The 22550-nt window shown below is 41.6% G+C and overlaps 1 protein-coding gene across 2 annotated transcripts in view; it reads left to right on the top strand.

The window, feature by feature from the left end:
- Window positions 1-10213, top strand: part of NDUFA9 (NADH:ubiquinone oxidoreductase subunit A9) — a 35450-nt gene extending 25237 nt beyond the window's left edge. The window contains exons 9-11 of one of the 2 annotated variants that reach the window (XR_010411619.1): window positions 4812-4921; window positions 7227-7293; window positions 9919-10213. Coding sequence is in view for 1 of the 2 variants with exons in the window: in XM_045874021.3 (XP_045729977.2) it covers window positions 4826-4921; window positions 7227-7293; window positions 9919-10089 (334 nt within the window). In the remaining variant the exon portion in view is untranslated. The remainder of the gene's footprint in view (window positions 1-4811; window positions 4922-7226; window positions 7294-9918) is intronic. The other variant, XM_045874021.3, reaches the window with a different exon arrangement.
- Window positions 10214-22550: the final 12337 nt, after the last annotated feature.

Raw genomic sequence — 22550 nt, 5'->3', positions numbered from 1 at the left:
CAGAATACTTTTAGGGAATAAGTACAGTTGCAAAATTAAATTGCTTTTGATAGAGTATTGCAATGCCCCCAAAAGGTTGGAGATGGATGGTTTAGGGTACAGTTGCTTGTGCTGTACAAGACTGATCATTTATGATATGCTCTCTTTGCTCTTAGGACAGATGGGGCACAGTTAAGCTGTGTGACTTACCTGATTTTATTAAATCCTGTCACAGCTGGATTTAGGACCTTTTTTCTGACTTAACTAAAACGAAAAAATTAAGACTCAGTCCACCAGATTGATAGGTACCAAATCACCTAATAATTGGCCTGGAACCCTGTTATTCTATGAAGCAAAACTAATGACACCTGATGTTCCATGAAAGGTGAGAATCTGATTGAACAACTAAGTGATAGCTTAATTCCTAAGAAATATTTGCTTCCAGAGAAAAGACACTTTTCAAGCCAGGAAACATAGTATATATTCCCAGGATTATGAATTCATACATTGTTATGTTTTTCACTATTGTTATAGGCTTAGTTTAAGTAAAATTTTTGTCAGTGTAAAAAATCATACTGTGTTTCTGTATCTAGCGGCTGTAAGATATGTGCCCCTCTCTTGAGTTCCTAGTTCACTGTGTTAGCACAGAGTTATATACTCCAGGAGAATTAGTCACAAAAAGTGTGTTCAGCTCCGGGTCCATAAATCACTAGACTCAAAGACCTCTGACTCTAGTCAAACGGTAGTTACACTAGGATTCTGAAGAAAAGAAGAGTAGAAATGGCTTTACAGATTTTGCTTACTACTTGCTGGAAATAACTCTGGGAGGAGTTAGCCATTTCCCTCTTTACCTTTGCCTAGCCCCTTCCAGTCTCTTTGCTGAGCTGCAGTGCGCCATACTTGTTTGGCATGTTGGTGGGAAAGGAAGTGCTAGGCATGGCAGTGTACCCATTTTGTGTGTGCGAACTCTGGATAGGCACCTGCGTTTCTCTTTTTGTCTCTTTAGCCCAGGGGAAAACTTTGCTTATTTCTCAGACACTTTGAGGTGAAGGCAAAAGCATAAGACCTTAATTTTGCTTCTAGTTTTTTCATAGTTATTAACTATAGGATGTTGGTTCATTCTACCATTCATTCATTAAATATCTCTTGCTAGACACACATGTACATAAAACTATGAGAACTAATAAAGTCAACAAGGTCACAGGTACAGGATCGGTATATAAAACTGTTTCCATATATTTGCAAATGAACAATCTGAAAATAAAATTAAGAAAATAATTTTATTCACAATAGCATCAAAAGAACACAGTACTTAGGTATAAATTTAACAAATACAAGACCTGTATCTAGAAACTTGCAGAACACTGCTGAGGGAAATTAAAGAAGAGTTAAGTAAACAGACATCTCCTGGTCATGGACTGAAAGAGCCAATATTGTTAAAATGGCAGTTTTCCACAAATTCATCTATTTATGCAACCCAATCCTATCTGTAGTCCAGCAGGTTTTTTGTTTTTTTTTGCAAAAATTGACAAATTAATTCTAAATTTATAGGGAAATGCAAAGATCCACAATAGCCAAAACCATTTTGACAAGACTAAAATTGGAGCACTTAAATTTCCTAATTCCAAAATGTACTCTAAAACCATAGTTATAAAGACTGTGATACTGGCATTAGAATAGAATATAGATGAATTAAACAGAATTGATAGTCTAGAAATCAACCTTTCTGTTTATGGATGATTGATTTTGACAAAAGTGCTGTGACACTTCATGGGGAAAGAATAATCTTTTCCACAAACGGTCCTGGGAAATCCACATGCAAAAAATTGAACATACGCCCTTAACTTCACACAATACATGAAAATATTAACTCAAAACATATTAGAGACCTAAATGTAAGAGTTAACACTATAAAACTTTGGAAGAAAAATAATCTTCTAGACCTTGGGCTAAGCAGAGATTTTTAATTTTTTTAAGATATTTATTTATTTATTTATTATTTATTTATTTATTTATTTTAGAGGGAGTGTGAGTGGGGGGAGGAGCAAGGGGGAGGGAGAGGGAGGGTGGAAGACTCTCAAGCAGACTTGGCATTGAGTGTGGAGTTGGACACGGGGCTTGATCTCACAACCGGAGACATGACCAGAACCAAAACCATGAGTTGGACGCTTACCCGTCTGAGCCACCAGGTGCCCCAGGCAGAGATTTTTTTAGATGTGATATCAACAGCATACTTCATAAAAGGAAAAACTGATAAATTAGACACTGCCAAAATGGAAAACTTCCGTACTTCACAAGGCACCATTAAGAAAATGATGACGAGTGGGGAGATCATCAGCTAAAAGGCAGGGTGGGGTGGGTCAGAGAGGTATATGGAAACCTTGAGGACCGAGGAGAAGATAGGAAGTATTCCCTGGGAGCACAGAAGAACACCTCTTGGGAGAGCATAGTAGGGTAGCAAAGCAGAACGGAGTCTTCCATTTGAAGTTAGTGATCAGAAATATAGGTGAGGCCAGGTAGCCCAGTTGTATTTTCTCTCCAGCTCTGTCTTGCTGGGGTTCTGGCACAAAGAAGGCAGATACTTGCATGAGCCAGAGGAGGGACTTGGCTACGCTAGTATAGTGGAGAGGTGGCTGGGGGACAAGGTTTTGCTGAGGCTATTTGCAAAGGAATGACTACGATGCTGAACCATGAAATCTAAGCTAGGAAAGACACAGGCTTCAGTGTACCTTTCTCTGTGAGCAGAGGCACTTAAACCGGTCCTTGAGTCACAGTTAATGGAACACAAAGTGCTTCAGAGCAGCTGAAGAGCAAGTATATTACATATAATTAGTTTACCCATGATACCAGTATTGCTTGTCATTGTGAAGATTACAAATTGTTCTTTGGCATAGCTTGTATGCCCTGCAGTGATCCTTACACATCCTTCTGGAACTTGAAGGAAGCTACTTGAGGCCTTTGTCTGGTAGTTCCCCTCGCTGACATTTTCATGTTTTTTGTTTTTGTTTGTTAAAATGTCAGAATGAGGAGTTTCTCACTGAATTATGTTCATTCAACTCTTGAGCTCTCACAGGCTTTCTGAGGCAAAGGGGACTAGGCAAACGGGAGAAGAGATATTAAAATGTATTATAAGCAATAATAATTACTAAAGCTAGGTTGTACCAGTACAAAATTATTCAGATCTGTGGGATAGAAAGTCCAGAAGCAGTCTCAAATATATGTAAGAATATATAGTATGTGACATTTCAATTTTAGTAGATGTGCTGCTGAAGTGAGCACAGTATGTGACATTTCAAAATATGGGGACAGGATAGATGATTCAGTAAATGGTCTTATACCTTTACCTTATATCAATACAAAAATACTTTGCAGAAGGAAAGTATGTTATGGATTAAACCCCAAAGCATTAGAAAAAATAAGTCAGGGTGCGCCTGGGTGGCTCAAGTTGGTTAAGCGTCTGCTTCGGCTCAGGTCATGATCCCGGAGTCCCAGATCGAGCCCCACATCAGGCTCCCCAACCAGCGGGGAGTCTGCTTCTCCCTCTGACCCTCCCCCTCTCGTGCTCTCTCTCAAATAAATAAATAAAATCCTTTAAAATAAAAAGAAAAAATATGTGGGAATTTATGTCACTGGTTACTGTAGAGGGATTTTCTAAATATAAAATCAAACCATAAAATAAATCCGAACTTTTGCTTAAGTAAAATGTTTAAACTTGTGTATGCCACAAAACAGTTAAACATTAAAAAGTGAAATACAAACAGTAAAAAATATTTCCAACTATATCATTAAAATATAAAGAATTCTGGGACACCTGGGTGCTCAGTCGGTTGAGCATCTTCTTTCAGCTCAAGTCGGTTGAGTGTCTGCCTTCGGTTGTGGTCCCGGGGTCCTGGGATTGAGCCCCACATCAGGCTCCCTGCTTGGTGGGGAGTCTGCCTCTCCCTCTCCTCCTCATGCGTGCGCGCTTTCTCTCTCACTCTCTTACTCTCTCTCTCTCTAAATACATACACACACACACACATACATATATATGTATATATAAAGAATTCTTACAAATCATTCTTTATAGACGGGACTTCAGGAGGAAAGAGAGAAAAGAAAAGTGTATGTAGGTAGTAGGTAAAACTGTAAAAAGAAAAATAAATCTCTATCATTAAAGTAATGCAAATTAGAATGTTGGGGTACCTTTTTTACCTAACAGATTGGCACAGTTTTATGACTAAACTCATTTTTGGTGAGAGGGCTGCTAGCATTTTATGTGAATTGATAGGACCTTTTTGGAAGGCAGTATGGAAGTATTCAATAAAAGCCTTAAAATTTCTAAGCATACTCTGAGCCAGTTCCACTTCTAGAATACATTATAAATACATAATTATGGATAAGTATAAATGTTTACTGTAAGAATGTTCATTAAAGCATTATCTTATAAAGGAAAAATATATTTTAATAGCTTCCATATCCCCCAAGTTGGGAATTTATCAAATAGTTATGATTACATGCAGTGCAATTTATGTGATCATTAAATATGCGCTAGAATATTGAGTGACATAGAAAGGTGATTGGGATTTAATGTTAAATGAAAGACATTACAGAATAGGATGACCTATGTAATCTTACATTTATAAAAGCAAAAAAATGTGTATATGTAAGGGGATGAGAAGGCTACATTAAATATATTAACTTTTTTTTTGATGGGATTATGGGTGAGTTTTCTTTGTGCCAGTCTGTATTTACTGCAGTGCATATGTGTTTCCTCTTTCATAAGGAAAATGTTATTTTGTTAAATTTGAAAAGAAAATCTGTAAGGAGCCAATAATTTGGAGAACTGTAAGTTTTCTTTTTGTAGGCCCAGTCAGTACGTCCTTTTTGACCTGGTGCAGTATGTCTTTGCTGTGGCTCACAGACCCTTCCTGCCGTACCCTTTGCCGCAGTTTGCCTATCGGTAAGTAAAGTGTTTCTTTTTATGCCTTCTAAACTAGAGCTAACTCCATACATTTGTTTGTAATGCTGTCATTTAGGGTTATACGGAGTATGTTCGTTATAGTAGAGCCTCTATCTCTTAACTAGGAGGTGCTCCTGATGTCTTGATGTTAGTCTAGGACAGAACCAGAGGTGTCTAAGAAAGGGAAATGTGGATTAGTGTGGATGAGAAAAACAACGTGTGTTGAGAGGTTAAATCTGCAGTTCTTCAGATTCTCTCATTAGAAACCACGGAATTTTAATTTGGAGAAGTGTCTTGCTCGGCAGGTTGTATGAAGGAGCAATCAGATTTCCCTAAATCACTCACCCAGACATGGGAAAGGATCCTTCTTTATTAAACCAGTCTGATCATATAATTGGGGAAAGGAGCTGGGTTGATTCAGACTTGACCTTGTGGTTGCCTTATCTTCTTCTTGTCCTGCCTCTTGATTCACTTCTTCCCTTTGCAGGTTTAGAATCTCAGAATGATCATGTCACATACTAGTGGTCTGGTCAGGGAGACCTTCACATCCAGTTTGCCAGGGATTGACTTATAAACCAACATGGCACTTCACTCCTGCATTCATTCAACAAATATTTCTTGAATGCCTACTATGTCTGAGGCAAGGCACTAGGGACCCAAGATATTATACGAAACCCTTAGAAAGCTTGTGATCTAACACACATGTCAGAAAAATAGGCAGAATGCAGTGTGATGATACTATTTATTGGGGGTGTTCTATTTTTCAAGCCGTCTACTTCATTCTCACTTACTCCGTGACTGACGTAGGTTAGGGAAGAGCATGAAGTATATGTGAAGGAGGAGGGTTGGGGGCCAAGCACGAGGAATACCTCCGTTTAAAGGACCTGCAGAGTCAGGGAAATTTATCAAGAAGAGCAAAGTGAGTCATCAGACATGTAAGTGAAAAAAGTGGAGCATTTGGAAGCCTAGATATCAAGGGGATAGGGGGTGTTTTAGGGAGGAAATGACTGTTTCAAGAAGGGAAGCGAGGCAGTTTGTTCACTTCTGTACCTCCTGCACCTGGGACGGTGCTTGGCACACAGTAGGTACTCTGTCAGTATTTGTGGAATAAAAGGCTACAGAAAAGTCAGATAAGGTGAAGGACTTAAAAGTATCCACTGGAGTCGGTAGTGAGGTCATTCTGATAGCGGCTTTGGTGCAGCCAGACCGCTGGGAGCTGCTTCCTTGGCTGTGCATGGAATTGAGAGTTACTGCATAGTGGAGTTGCCATATGCAAACGGAGTGGCCCACCGAGGGCACGGAAATGGGCAGTGGAGGTCCTCTGTTAACACACAGCCAGAGCACAGAGAGTTGGAGGTTTGTGGGGGGTGTTTTAATTACGCTATAATAGCCCAGTAAAGTGCCATCGGGATAGGTTGTCTGGAATCTGAGACTTTGTTCCCAGAGAAATTTTGACCCATCTTCAGCTTCCTTTTTCATTTTTTTATGCTAAGTTTTTAAAAAAGAAAGCTGTGGAACCCCGCATTCAGTAACCCCCTGGAGACCTACTAGGTAAATCAGATAGAAGCAGAGCTGCTCTAGCTGTAGTGAGGGGCGATCCTCAGAGCACGTACTCCCAGCCTGTGCCCCCAGTGCTCTGTGGGGGCCCTGAGGAATTCCTAGGGTACCCTGGATGCAGGCTGAAACCCCCTGCCCCGAGGATACTTAACAGGAACTTGGTGGCAGATAAGGAAAACCCTGTTTTCAGTAAGAGTGGAGAGATGGCATTAATTGAAGCAGGCGACTCTCTTGTCCTGGGTTTTATGTTTGCTTCCTGATTTGAATCATCCGTCTTAGGCTTCTCCTTACTTTTGAATTTTTTTGGTTCCCTTGGGGCGCCTGCTTTTAAGGATTACAATTTGCATCTTAAATACTACTCAGCTCGGCCCACGTTCTTAACAGAAGCATATCTGAATGTCTGAGGTTTAAATTAGATTAGATGGCACTGACTTCTCTGAATGTCAGATATTTTTTGTTTGTTTTGTTGGTAGTAATGGCTTTATTTTAATTTTCAGTTGTTCGGATTTGTTGTGTCTTCCATGGAGAACAGGGCTGCTCTCAGTGAGGGCAGTCAGGCTGGGTTAGCTTGAGAGGAAAGGTAACCTCACAGGTAGTGGTGCCAGGATATTGGTTATTTTCTTAAAAACAAAACAGTCAGTGAGCCCCTGCCTCTATGCAGCCTTCCTCCTGATGCTTCTTGCAGGCTAGCTTGAGTATTGGGTATGGAGACGCTTATCACATGCGCTATATTTATGCCTTTTTCCAGATGGCTAGCACGACTCTTTGAAATGAGTCCATTTGAGCCATGGACAACAAGGGATAAAGTGGAGCGGGTGAGTATGTGATGAACATCTGCCTGGCCAGGTACGGGGCAGAGAGCTAGATATGGATAAGTTAGAATTGATTTTTGTTCGCTTGCTGGCTTGGGTTATTTGCATGCTCTTGTCCACTATCCTTCTGAGGCGAGCCCTGCAGCTTGGGCCCTGAAACTCACCCCGCCTCAGCCTGCTTCAGCTGTGGGGGTGCTGCCTTAGTTTCTCTCCAACGTGGTCTGTTTTCCTTTTCTGCTGGCACACAAACATGCCTTCAGGGCTCCGTTTTTTTAAAGGTGAAACCCTCCCTTCCCCTTTGTCCCTTCTAGCCACCATCCTGTTCCTAGGTCCTTTTGAGTCCAAACTCTTCAGAAGAGCTGTCTATTCCTGCTTTTAACCGTTGCTTACCTCAGTCTTTCTAACCCACTCCGTTCAGGCTCTTATTCCCATTTCTCCCCACAAGCTGCTCTTTTCCAGATTACCTGTGATCACCCCTTCTTTCCCTGAACCCTCACTTGCCAGTCTGTTTTCTGGCCATCTCTGTATTCCCTTGCTTTTCTTCCTCTCACTCGGCCATGCTTTTTGGTTTCCCTTCCTGGTTTGCCCTCTTCTCCCTGATCTGTAAATGTTGGGGGACTGACAAGCTCTGTCCTCAGCCCTTTTGTATCTTTGCTCATTCTCTGAACGACCCTCCCCTCGTCCCATGCCCCAGCTGCTGTCTGTGAGCTCACAGCTGCATTTTTATCTCCAGCCTTGAATCGCCCCCCACCTTCCCCAGCTGCAGACTCTTATATCTATTTGGGTCTAATACAGTTTCCTGAAACTTAACATCTCCACAAATAGAACTGCAAACCTGCTTCTCTCCTGGCCTCTCTCATCTTATGTTAATGAGATCACTGTTCTCTCTGTTGCTCAAGCCAAAAACCTAGGAATTCTCCCCTGATTACTAATACTAAACCAGTATTGTCCAGCATAACTTTCTGCAGTGACGGAAATGTTCTGTAATCTACAGTGTTCAAAATGTAGCGACTAATGATGTAATGTATGTGATTAACATAACATAATAAAAAATGATGTAATGTATGTGATTAACATAACATAATAAAAAAAAATGTAGCGACTAGCAACATAGGACTGTTGAACATTTGAAATATGGCTAGTGCAACAGCAAAAATAAGATTTTAAGTTTATTTAATTTTAATTAAACTTAAATGAAAATTAGATTTGGCCAGTGGCTACTGTACTAGGCAGCACAGCCGTAGACCATCAACAGGTATTATTCAGGCAACCCTCAAAATATATGTCAGATCTTACTACTCCTGCCTCTCCAGGCCCTTTGTTTTGTTTTGTTTTTCAACTTTTTATTCTGAAGGTGTATGCAATAATATTGAGCATTTTTGGCTTAAAGAAAGGTGTCCACTCTGCCTACCCTAATCCAAGTAGGTCGATTATTCCTTTCTCATTCTCTTGACCAGTCTTGGGCTGCCTGCCTGTCTTGTCCCTCTACAGTGTGTTGGGTTCCAGAGCTCTGGCTCTTTCTGTCTTGCTGTCTCCCGTGCTGGTCTCCCACACTGCGGGTAAAAGTATTTCGAGGAAGAACACAAAATAAAATAAAAATTCTGTATTGTCTCTATCTTTGAAGACCTATTGACCTTTTCTCAGCAAGAATAGCCAAATGATCCTCTGAATGTTACCTAAAAGTTAAAACATAGAGAAGATGAGAAAGTCCTCGGGGAGCAGATGTGAATGGGGCAGGCCTGATCCTCCCCTCTGACTGGCTGTGTCTGGAAAGCTGAGACCGTTTTCAAGATATCCCTTCTACGTTCATGAAAAACCAGACAGGAGGACTGACTGTCTGAATACGTGCAAATGTGTCTCTTACACTGATAATGGAGTGGGTGTGGATACAGTAGGCCGATTGGGCTTTGGATTTGGAGGCTGCCTCACAGCACTCCGATCAAAATTGCAGACCTTGTCAGGTGGGGAGGATGAAGGAGCGAGTTGCTCTATATGCGTATTGATTCTCTTCGTGTGCTTGTGGATGGTCTGGGATTGTGGAAGTCTTCCAGCTCATTCTCCTCTACAAACAAGATGGGTTTGGTGTTTTAGATCTTGGTGAGCATCGATCAACCAGATGAAGTATAGTAGGAGCATAAAGGTTAATGGATTATCTCTTAATGAGCAAGGAACAAATGCCAGTTATCTCCTTAATTCAGCAGTGTGAATGGAAGCAGGAAGCCCGTGCACAAGGGAGAATTGGGGAATGGGCTGCTTCTGCATTAGCCCCTGTTTTATTTTCTTCCTGGACCTCCTGTGAAGCCACCTTGACAATGTGACTGGTGCTTCTCCATTGCAGATTGATTCTGGTTCAGTCTGGGGAATGGCTCATCTGGAGCCAGTGTTCTGTGTTCGTGGGTAGAACTATTTGCACTGATATTTGGTGACCTTGCCTTTTTCCTTCCCTTAAACTCTTTTTCTGTGGTCTACTTTTAGTGAGGTGCAGGAATCAAAAGCAGCCACGTGTCCTTTGGAGACAAGTCTCAGTGATGGGACTCAGGCCAACTTGAGTGTTTCAGGGTTCGGTGAGATGGCACTTTGTGTTCTTGGTCAGGTCTCAGAGCTCTCCATGGTTCTGTGTGTCCACAGCTTCACATCACGGACATGCTGTTGCCCCACCTGCCTGGCTTGGAAGACCTTGGAATTCAGGCCACACCCCTGGAGCTCAAGGCCATTGAGGTGCTGCGGCGCCATCGTACTTACCGCTGGCTGTTGTCCGAAATGGAAGACGTGAAGCCGGCCAAGACGGTCAACTTTTAGTGGCCCCTGCGCTGCCCCGGGGTTTCCGTGTTGGTCAGGTCGCCCGGCTGGGACCAGCCCACTGTCGTTAGAGAATCCTGTATATAGTGAATAAGATCCCTCTATTAAACCATCTGAGGTTAAATTCGGCTGCAGCTTTTTCTTTCCTCATTTAAATAATGAGAAATTCAGTCATTCAGAATTTGAACATAATTTCTTTACATATTTAATAATGACATATTTATCATTTATTCTCTGAAATATTGAAGGATTTGAATTTTCCTATGTCAGGCTATGTCTGGCGTATGTTTTGGAAGACAAGGACCCCTTTTTAATGTCCAAATATTGTGATGACCCCGAGTGATATGGGATTGTCTTTTAATATCCATTAATTGAGAAAATACATAGTGTGCCATAACTAGCCTGAACTTATTCACACTTAAGATATTTAAAAAAAATTTATCTTAATGACATCTACAAAAAAACTAGTTTGTACATGTAGAAACATTGTCTGTAGACATGGGTTCTCCAACGACTTGCAGTAATTCCGCAGTCCTCTGCTTGGATCCGAACTCCCCGAGACCTTTGTCCCGCTGCTGTCCGGACAATATCTAGATGATTTCAGATCTGTGGTTGCGGGTGGATTCTCTCCTGTGCAGAGGCAGGGCCACGGCCTCTCTTCAGTAATACCGCTGCTTAGGAATCAGAAATTTTATATAAGCTGTTAACATCACAACGAAGATCCACATGAACAGTTGGTATGGTGTGGGCAAGTCCCTCAGTGCAGTATGATTAAAAACTCCCGTAGTTTGTGGCGAAGCCGACACACTGCCATTTGAGGTGACCCAAGGTTGGTCACTGCATTCCACTGCAATGCAGCCCCTTGATCCGGTAGGGTGGGAATGTCCAGGGAGAGCCTGTTCAGTTCTGGTAATGTCCATCTCGTCCTCACAGAGTAAGGAACATGAATATGGAGGGTGAGTTCTCTACCTGCGCTGTCTGCATGCTCCAGAATCTTTTGTCCCTGAATGGACAGAAGTGTGCTATTCAGGTATGGTCATGGACCAACAGCATCCATATCACCTTGGAGCTTGTTGGAAATGCAGAATGCCAGGGGCACCTGGGTGGCTCCGTCAGGCCTCCAACTCTTGATTTCAGCTCAGGTCATGATCTCAGGGTCCTAGGATTGAGCCCTGAGTTGGGCTCTGTGCTCAGCGGGGAGTCCATTTGTCCCTCTTTCTCTCCCCCTCCCCCTGCTCATGCTCTCTCTCTCAAATAAATCTTAAAAAAAAAAAAAAAAAAAAAATGCAGAATGCCAGGCCCTACCTGTTGGATCAGGACCTGCATTTAGAAAAGGGCCCTGGAAGATGTGTATGCACATTAGTGGAAAAGCACCGATGTGCAGAAATGCTGTATCAGAGTGGGGCCATTCCCATTACTCAGGTGGCTGAGGCCCACCCAAGCCTACTAAATCAGAATCTCTAGAAAAAAGACTCAGCGATTTTATTTTTATTAAACATGGCAGTTTATTCTGCACAGTAAGATGTGAGAATCACGTTCTAGGGAAAGGAGCCCAATTCCAGCTTTACTTTTTGTCTTCAGCGAAGATAACTTATTTCGGGTGACACCCAGGTTGGTCACAAGCCAGCCGGTAGGCACACATGTGGGTGGGTGTGATCTGAAAAGAAATCATAATTCTATAATGTACAGCATCTTCTCTCAGAGAATTTGCATGTTCCGGCAGTGCTGTTTTTCATTTGTATCATAACTCATGGTGCCACATGCTTGCTTTCTCTAAAAACCATGATTCAATCACGGTAGTTTTTCTTTCCTGTCATGGCCAACACCTCCTTTTATATTTTATAATGCATCCTTTATTATCCTGATAAGAAAATCATAACTTCTATAACATGCAATCAAAATACAATGTTGTATTAATACAAACAAGAAACAAAGGTAGTACATAATAAAGCAACATGTACTCCTGTATACTGATGTGTGCACAGCCATATGGAAGGCATGAGGAAGTTGTTGCTTGCTCGCCTCCGCTGGGCGGTCACAATGGGCACAGGTGTAAACTGGCCTGACATCGCAGGGGAGGGGTTGTGTTGGTCACTGAAATACTGTGAGCACCGCCACTGTTCATGATACCACCTTCTGTATTTAGTGAACAACTAACTTCTTGTAAAGTTCAGAACAAAACAAAACATAATCCTTCCTAGGTTTATAGTAATTGCATTCTTAGAAAATGCAGCATAGGGACGCCTGGGTGGCTCAGTCAGTTAAGTGTCTGCCTTTGGCTCAGGTCATGATCTCAGGGTCCTGGGATCAAGCCCCACGTCAGGCTCCCTGATCAGTGAGGAACCTGCTTCTCCCTCTCTCTCTGCCTCCCCTCTCCCAACCCCGTGCTCATGCTCACTTGCTCTCTAAAATCTTAAAAGGAAAACCCAAAATACAACATATTTTATTTTTTTATTTTAATTTTTTATTGTTATGTTAATCACCATACATTACATCATTGGTTTTTGATGTAGTGTTCCATGATTCATTGTTTGTGCATAACACCCAGTGCTCCATGCAGAATGTGCCCTCCTCAATACCCACCACCAGGCTAACCCATCCTCCCAACCCCCTCCCCTCTAGAACCCTCAATTTGTTTTTCAGAGTCCATTGTCTCTCATGGTTTGTCTCCCCCTCCAATTTCCCCCCTTCATTCTTCCCCTCCTGCTATCTTCTTTTTTTTTTTCTTAACATATATTAAAATGCAACATATTTTAAACCCATACCAGATGTCCCTTATATCTATAAAATAGAGTTAGATTCTAGTATGTTTCAACTCCTCATTGGTTGTGTTCTGACTCACTGTGGTAAGCCTACCACTCCTGGTTTGTGCCCACTAAATGCTCCTGGTGCCCCTCAGTCATCATGATAACCAAAGGTACCCACAGGTTTTCCAGATGCCTCTAGGGGGCTTTACCACTCCTGTTAAGAACTATTGCTGTGAAGACTGTTGAATCTCAGATCTGTACCTCTGAAACAAATAATGCAATATATGTTTAGAAAAAAAAAAGAAGAAGAAGATAGCAGGAGGGGAAGAATGAAGGGGGGGAAATCGGAGGGGGAGATGAACCATGAGAGACGATGGACTCTGAAAAACAAACTGAGGGTTCTAGAGGGGAGGGGGGTGGGAGGATGGGTTGGCCTGGTGGTGGGTATTGAGGAGGGCACATTCTGCATGGAGCACTGGGTGTTATGCACAAACAATGAATCATGGAACACTACATCTAAAACTAATGATGTAATGTATGGGGATTAACATAAGAATAAAAAAAAAAAAAAGAACTATTGCTGTGATCCATGCACAGAAATTTTTGAAAGTATGTTGTAATCTTGGGGGGTCAAGGGATGAGTTTAGGCAAGGTGACAGTGGTTGAACTGAAAAATCTGAAACACCATTGAGCAGAGTCCAGTTGTGCGACATAAGCACCTAACATTCTCTGTTGGCTCTTCTACCAGACGGGCCCAGGGCACACCATGTTTCAGCCTTCTGACTTGACCTCGGATTTTCTTCCACCGCAGTACACTCCTCAGTAGAGCGCACATTCGAAGTTGGGAATGCAAAAAAGCTGCCTTAGTACCTCTGGTACTAACTTTAGTTAGGTAAATTATTACTGTTCGTTTGCCCCGAATTAGCACAATAACCAAACTTCTATGGGTGATTTTGCTGGGTTTCACCTCCTGGTCTGCCAACCCCTCTGATAACTGTTCCTTTGCACTGTCCTCCTGGCTTGTCCTCCTGTGCTTTTTCCTTAGACCAGTGCCAGAAATTTTCTCTTTCATTTTCCTTGGCTCCTGAGGAATCCTGTTTAATCTGGGCTACCTGGCATCGTGCCTCAGCTTCAAATCAAAATGCCGCGACAGTCAACTGACCATGAAGGAAATGTCCCCTGGGCCTCCATTGAATAAATCATGAACCAGACAGTACTTTTCCTGATCCTTCTAAATGAAGTCAAAACTATTTTCTTCCTCTCCATTGCTTATCTCCTTCTCTCCAGACTTCATATTTTCTGTCTCTTAGGGAAGACAGCCTTTTCACTTTTCTCAAATTGTTCCCAGGAAACCCACTTGGATCTCTCTATCTCTGTCCTGGTCACTTGTCCACGGGGGACAATTTATGTCCATGTCTCACACATGCATATTGTCTCCTCAGCTCAAATAATACTGCCCAAGGTCCCAGCGTTAAAGATTTTCATCCATTCAACTAGTAACATAAAAGTTAAGGGAAGCTGCAGCCCTGGAAGTCAGCCTGGGTTCTGCCCGGGCTCCGACTCTTCCCAGCTGGGTGGCTGGGTTGTTGCTATTCCCTCCCTCCACTGTGAAAATAGGTTGCGGTGAAGGTTTCTTAAGAGCATATGGATAAATCACATATCACAGTCCTGGCAGATAGCAGATAATATCAGCTGGGGGTTGACTTACCCTTCGGGCCATTCTTGTGCTGGATTATGGGAGTACAAGGATGCTTTCCACTCAATGAATTCACAGTTCAGTGGCAGGAAACAGAGAAGTAGTAGTTACTGTACTTCAATGTCAATTTTTAGGTTTCCGGGAGGGCAATTTATCAGTATAGAGATTTTCAAATGATATAATTTGTTGAAATAACTAATTTTTAAACTTTTATATTCAATCCATAATTCTAATTATACATTTATTGAATTGAGCAATTGGCTTTGAGGGATTCTTATGATTTAGTTGCTTAAATTTCCTGAGATAGTTAAATTCATTTTTAAAAATAATAAATTATAAGTAAAAATTTAATAAATTATTTTTTCTGTTAAGTTTTGCAACTTAAGTTTTGCAATATACAAAACCTTCCCATGTACTTGAACAAATCTAGTAAAGCTAATAAATTAGTTATATAAATACTAACATTAAAGTCTGGTAATCATGACACTGTTTACAAACTTTGAAAAATTCCTCCTACCTTTCAACTTAAAAACCAAAGTAAATAAATAAAATACACATTTGAAACTGGAATCATAAGATGAATCTGTTAGACTCTAAAACGCTAAATTTTTAAATATTTCAAATACTTTTCAGTACCAAATAGGCAGAGGATATTCCCAAATTTGACATGAAATATTAATCAAGGTTTGAATTACTTCATTCTGTATATTTAGTTTTAAGTCTTTCAGAAGTGGAAGACCTTTACCAACTAAGGAACTAAGGAGGCAGTCGTCGCATCCCAGGCTTTTTGGAATGCCCTTCTCAGGGCATGGAGATTGTGAGTGACCCAGGGTCAGTGCCCTGGGCACAAGATCTGGGACACTCATATCCAGGGTGGTTCTTTTCATGATGAAGAGGGTCGAGCTTAGTGTTCACTTATAGGGCCTTTTTTTTTTGGTTGAGACCTCAAATCATGCTCTCATGGGGGAGCACTTAGAGCCTGTGTTCTCTGGATTCAAGTTGCATGTGACCTGATCATCACAGATGATACCAACCTTCAAGACTATAAACCCGCCCCATTTGTAATTACATTTGCATTTATAATTTACCTACATTTATCATTATACCTCTATAATCCAACAAATCTATTTACTTTCTGATCCTACTCTAAATTCCTTTCATGTTCTTCCTGGCCTTCCTGTATATCTCCCTCAGCTTTGCTTGGTCCTAAGGTCACCTCACATACTTTATCCTAATGACAAATATAAATTCTATAATGGAAGCGTATATGGAGATATATGTGAAGAGCTCTGGGAGTATTGAAGGAAAGGCTATTCTGAAAGGGTTGGGAAAATTCCACAGAAAATGAATTTTAAAGCTGTCTTGACGATAACCCAGAGAAACACATGAGTGTACATATGGGTTTGTTGTTTGTGTGTTTGGGTGAGGAGGAAGCAGTCACTTGGCATGAAGAGAACAGCATGAACAAATGCACTGGGGCATAGAGAGTAGGTGGTTATCTGTGGGAGGTAGAGTCCATGTGTTGGGAGATGGAGGAGTGGGGAGTGTGACCCTTACCTTGGAGGTTTAGCAGGTAAGCTCCATATGGACTTGGGTTCCAAGGTGAACTCCAACACTTCTCAGCTGGAAATTTGGACAGACCACCTAACCTCTCTTTCTCAGCCTCAATTTCCTTATCTGTAAAATGGACATGATGATGGTAATACCTACAGATACCTAAATCATAGGATTGTGGTGAGGAATTAAGTGAGATAATGCATGTAAAATGCTGAGTCTGGCACATAGTAAGCACTCAGTAAAAATTAGCTATAATCACTTAGTAGGGAATACCATGACTATCTGAGTCCATGCATTGGTTTCCTGACTTTATAAGTAATGTCTGCCTTTCCTGAGGGAGGGAGTAATCCCTGTTTTCCAAGTAGTGGAAACAGGGGCTTAGGGAAGGTGAATTGCCACATTAGTAAGTAGCTGAGCTGCTTTTCTAACCTGGATCTATCTGGTTACAAAATGGGAGCCTTGTTCCAGGAACGGTTTAAGGATGCTCAGGAGAAAGACACAGACAGATTTACATTCTAGAACGTTACAAAGTGAGTGGGAGCTGTAGGGAATGGAAGGCATATTTGAAGAAATCTCTCTGGTGAAGGAAAGACCTAAGAGAATGAGCAAGGGCAGGGCAGAAATTTCAAGGGTGTCAAATAAAAAGCAAATTCAGACTTAGGGAGAGGTTTTATTTGAAAAGATTATTGCAAGGGAGGAAAGAGACTATTGGAGTCAAAGAGAGAGACCAGAACTAAGTCTGAGCTCAACTCTGCTGAAGTAGAGCATGGGACGATTCTTAAAGGGCTGGGGGTGAGCTGGAGGAGAAGTCCTGGGGGACACTAGGCCATCTGGATTCCGTGAGGCCCAGGATGAAAGGAGGTCACAGGTCATCTGTGTTTGTTCACTGGCTTTATCCAAAGGGAAAATAAACCTTTCTTAATTGTATGACAGGAGGTGGTTTTTCAGATTGGAGTGAGGTACCCAAGTTATGCTCCTACCCCTCTACAGAGCCTGGGACATAGGGGGTGCTATGTCCCTGATGATTACATTTCAAAGGGATGGTCCTTGAGGAAAACATTCCTGCACTGTAAAATGGACAAAAGGCTTTAAAAAATATTTACATACAACTCAAAGGGGCAGAGAAAGACTTCACACGTTTTCTAAAGAAAATGCTCTAAGGGAGGTCGGGGGCCTAGAATCAGGAAAAAGCCTGTCCAAAGTTTAGTCAGGCTGAGGGAGTGGTAAGGCCCTCTTGATCAGGGGGTACATAGATGCAAGCACCTTGATGCACTGGGATGATGCCCGTGTAGTTTGGTTCTGGAGGAAGTGGACGGGATGGGAGTCAGAGCACAGATGGAGGATTAGCTTCAACACCAGGACAGTGTGGGTTGATAGTAATAGTAGTATGAAAGTGAATATTAAAAAAAAAAAACTTTTCCTAATGTATTCAAAGTGCAATGTCAGTTTCTGTCTCTCAACTTTTCTTTAAAATCTCAACACTAGAATGTAACCACATGAGACCAGGACTTTTTTTTTTTTTTTGTCATATTCACTGTGATGTGCCCAACACCCAAAACAGTGCTAGAAATCTATTTGGCACTCAAAAAGTATTTGCTGAATGAATGGGGTAGGGAGATTCTCACCTTAATATTCTTAGGTGAAAACTCCATCTGACCCCAAATTGTTCTGGCCTTGGTCACATAATAACAATTTTAACTTTGTAATAAAATCTCAAGGCTCAATTTTGTCATGAGGATGCCCAGTCTCAGGTAATAATTAAAATCCTAGCTTGGTAGGCTCCTGGGTGGCTCAGTCAATTGGGCATCTGCCTTTCAGCTCAGGTCATGATCCCAGGGTCCTGGGATCGAGTCTGGTATTGGGCTCCCTGCTCAGTGGGGAGCCTGCTTCTCCCTCTCCTTCTGCCCCTCGCCCATGCTTGTGCTCTCTGTCTCATGCTCTTTTTCTCTCTCTCTCTCAAATAAATAAATAAAATATCAAAGAAAAAAAAAATCCTAGCTTGGTAACCTAAATCTCTTCTCTGCTCCTCAGCTGGGGTCCAGGAAGATGGTGTGGTTGGCCTTCACTCATCTTCATCCTCACTTAGCCAACAGAGGTTTTCTTTGCTCCAGGATTGGGCCAAGGGTGAGGGAGTATGGGGGAAAAGGCACGGTCTTATGCGGCAAGCGTCTTCACTGGCAGATAGATGTGTGGGCCTTCTCGGCAGCAGATGTTTAAAGCTGAATGTTGTGGGGTGCTTTCATGAAAGTGATGATGGTTTGCAATGGTAATTGAAGCTATGGAAACAGATGCTGTGGAAGATAAAGTATCACATAATTAAAACATCACCCATTAACATCTTAGCACAAATTGAAGTGGCTACAGCTCATTGATAAGGACCCGAATGGCTGAATAAGGATGAATAATTTACAGAGTGATATGTGTGTGGAGTGGGGTGTCAGATGGAAGCAATACTAAGAAATGTGAATTCAGGAGTTGTAAGGGAATGTAGACATGATCAGGTCTAATCTCCACCTGTTGTAACTGAAGAAACCAAATAAAAACGAGAGATGACAGCTCTATAGGATCTGGGTGAGCAAACACTTCTGGGGCCAGGCAGTCAATAAATAGGATGACGGAAATTGAAATGTAGGGGAAAATGTGTACTTCCATGGAAAACAGTGCATCATCTGGAGTCTAGACTGTAAAGGAGAATTCACCCCACCCGGCTATCTGGTTCAGATTCTGTGGGGGCTATTTCACAACTCTGTAAGCTGAAAATAACTGCTAGCAATGCAAAAATAATTCTTGTCCACAGACACGTGAATTCTGTCCAGCAGGGGTTTGGCGGACCTTCTTCCCTAGTTTTACCTCCAAAGGCATTTTTATTTCAATATTCCTGATCTTTGGATTCTCCTTTGAACTGGTTGTAACATCTCACCACTTGACTCATTAATGAATTAAATACAGTTTTTAACATGTGTTCACTTTTATATCTGTATGAGAGTTGTGATTGGTACCTTTGTTTCAAAATTATCCTTTAACTCAAGGGACTGGAGCGAACTGGAGCAGTACCCCCTTGCTTTCTCCAGATGATTATTTCCAGATGGGGATGTTGGTCAGTGTTACCAGCTCTCCACAGAATTTCAAGGGAAGCTGAAAATCTAATTTTTGTACATGTGTGAAGCCTCTTGATTTTTAAATATTGATGACTGAATTTTTTAAAAAACAACAACAACAAAATCTGTGTGTGCCCCCCAAATCTCAGTGGCTCAATCCATTCCAATGGCCACCATGTTGGGTCAGGACAGCAGGGGAAACCTGGATCCAAGGAGTACCATATGCTGACCTGAAGTAGACCCTGGGCTCCCTCATGTATTTGCTCGCCCCCATGGCCAACCTGTGAAGTAGATACCACTCCATGTTACAGGGCAGCAGCCAGTCTAGACCTGGCTCTTCTGCCCAGTGTTGTTTTCCCTATGACCAGGAACAGTGGGTGTTGGAGGAGGAAAGGAAAGTTGTCATGCTTTATAATTTTGCTGGGGCCAGCATAAGCCTGAGCTGTGAGATCATCAGGTTCACAAGAAATGTCAGTTGGGAGATCCTTTAACGGTGGGTGGCGTGGGTTTTCAGGGAAGCTTTCATAACCCACCACCTTCTCCAAATGATTTGTTTTAGTGCCAAATGAAGAAGTATTCCTAGGTTCTTTAAACCTGATACCTAGATTCTTTCTCAAGGACAGTACTAATAGGGTGGTTGTAAATCAAAATGGAAACAACAGCATGGATGACTTTGTAGGAAAACTGACAGGATCATAGGATGGATAAAAAGCAAAGCTTCTTCACTTTTGAGTTTCCTTAATAAGTTTCATGACCAGAGTGCATAAAGCATTCATTCATTCATCTAAAAAATTACCCACGTCCTACTGGACATGTCTAGCACTGTACTAGAGTCTACTTGGCATATCACATACATATAAGACTTTCTGCCCCTTCTCATTTCACTTACCCCAATAAATGTGCCAGGCAAGACCCTGAGTTAGACTCACAACACAGATAAGGGGAAGCAAGGTAGATTCACCTAAAGATTCACAGCTGATATCATAAAACAAATGCAATGGTATCACAAGACATCAATGATTCTAAATCCAGAGTGCTAAAGTTGGATTATATAATTTCTGTGGGGCTCATAATCAGACACTTTGAAACAAAAACAAAAAAGCAGAATATGTGAAGAGCTGATTATTGATAAAAATAAAACAAACCTTTTGATGACCCTGGTTCAATTGCTTTCGTTGAGTATCACCAAGTTTTCTATTCAGTTCAATCTGGCAGAACTCTCATGATATTTCAGACATTGTGCGAGGTGCTGGGGAGTCCAAGATAAGAAACTGACACTACTCTAAAGGGGACCCTCTAGCTGGTGTTTTTTTTTTTTTTTTTTTTTTTTTTTACCACCCCTCCTCTTTTTTTTTTTTTTGCCACATGGCCTGAGAATAATTTTTTTTTTAATTTTACTATGTTATGTTAATCACCATACATTATTACATCATTGGTTTTTGTTGTAGTGTTCCATGATTCATTGTTTGCGTATAATACCCAGTGCTCCACTCAGTACATGCCCTCTTTAATACCTATCACCAGGCTAATCCATCCCCCAACCCCCCTCCCCTCTAGAACCCTCAGTTTGTTTCTCAGAGTCCATAGTCTCTCATGGTTCTTCTCCCCCTCCGATTTCCCCCCCTTCATTTTTCCCTTCCTGCTATCTTCTTCTTCTTCTTCTTCTTTTAACATATAATGTATTATTTGTTTCAGAGGTACAGGTCTGTGATTCAACAGTCTTGCACAATTCACAGTGCTCACCATAGCACATACCCTCCCCAATGTCTATCACCCAGCCACCCCATCCCTCCTGCCCCCCACCACTCCAGCAACCCTCAGTTTGTTTCCTGAGATTAAGAATTCCTCATATCAGTGAGATCATATGATACATGTCTTTCTCTGATTGACTTATTTTGCTCAGCATAATACCCTCCAGTTCCATCCATGTCATTGCAAATGGCAAGATTTCGTTCCTTTTGATGGCTGCATAATATTCCATTGTATATATATACCACATTTTCTTTATCCATTCATCTGTCAATGGACATCTTGGCTCTTTCCATACTTTGACTATTGTGGACATTGCTGCTATAAACATTGGGGTGCATGTACCCCTTCGGATCCCTACATTTGTATCTTTGGGGTAAATACCCAGTAGGGCAATTGCTGGGTCATATGGTAGCTCTATTTTCCACTTTATGAGGAACCTCCATACTGTTTTCTAGAGTGGCTGCACCAGCTTGCATTCCCACCAGCAGTGTAGGAGGGTTCCCCTTTCTCCACATCCCCACCAACATCTGTCGTTTCCTGACTTGTTAATTTTAGCCATTTTTACTGACCACCCCTCCTCTTAAAAGAACTTTTCCTCTATTTGGTCTTTTCCCCTCTGTACTCATTCCAAATTTCACCATTGTCAGAGTTTTCATTTTAACATAGAAACTTGAATTTTTATTCCCTTGCTTAAAAAACTAAATGGTGGGGGAGTCAATCCTAGTTTGATAGGGATAATGCTGTTCTTTTTAGGTGTGTGGACTCTGAAATGATTGTGAAGAATCAGACAGGAGGGGGTTCAAAGTTCATTACTGGCATTTTGCCTAACATCAGGACAAGAAGGTATAGATTTGGGAACTGTCAGTACTGAAGGAAACCCAAGGAGGAGAGAAGAGCCCTTGAAACCAAGACAGAACCAGGAGACATGATGGGGATGCTGGAAGCCTAACCTAGAGAGAAATTTGCAGATCACTGGGGACTCGGCATGGCCATCTTGAGTCTTTTCAGCAGAAACCACTTGGTTCCTTTGCTCTTAGTGAAAATGACAAAGTTAATATTGAAACCAGGTCCCCCAGCATTAAAACTCCAGAAACCAAGTTGAGGTATAAGTTGTCCCATTTACAGGAAGACTGTTCCAGAAATGCAGGGAATTTACCATGATATGAATCTTCAAATCACATGTGCCCAGTTTGGAGATGAGAGTCCATTATGGTGTGACAAAAGGTGCTATCTCATAAATGGCCTCAACATTACAAGTAATTGTGCAAAGAACATTCTTAGACACATTGCCCACATTTCTGATGGTCTTGTCAGGAAATGGAATTACTGGGCTGAAGGAAGTGAACATCATGATAACATGATTAACTGGTATGTCCATGTTAGTTATTATCATACACCAAATTCTGTCACTATTAGTGTCTGTTTTGGAGCTCTACTGTTTCATCAGTATACCATATTTTGTGGCAAATTGGATTCTATTTTAATTATTGTAGTTTTATGGTATTCTTAATGTCTAATGAAGTACACCTGAAGTTCACCTTGTTACTTGATGGATCAAGACCTTGGATGAAATGAGGAATTGGGTTTAGAAAGGAATAACTCAGGTCTTCT

Source organism: Mirounga angustirostris, unplaced genomic scaffold, assembly GCF_029215605.1.
Source record: "Mirounga angustirostris isolate CCGP_5_RB_7025 unplaced genomic scaffold, mMirAng1.0.hap1 SCAF_5, whole genome shotgun sequence".
In the NCBI taxonomy this organism is placed as follows: Eukaryota; Metazoa; Chordata; class Mammalia; order Carnivora; family Phocidae; genus Mirounga; species Mirounga angustirostris.
The sequence above is the reverse complement of the archived record's forward strand: the minus strand, read 5'-3'. Positions and strand labels throughout refer to the sequence as shown.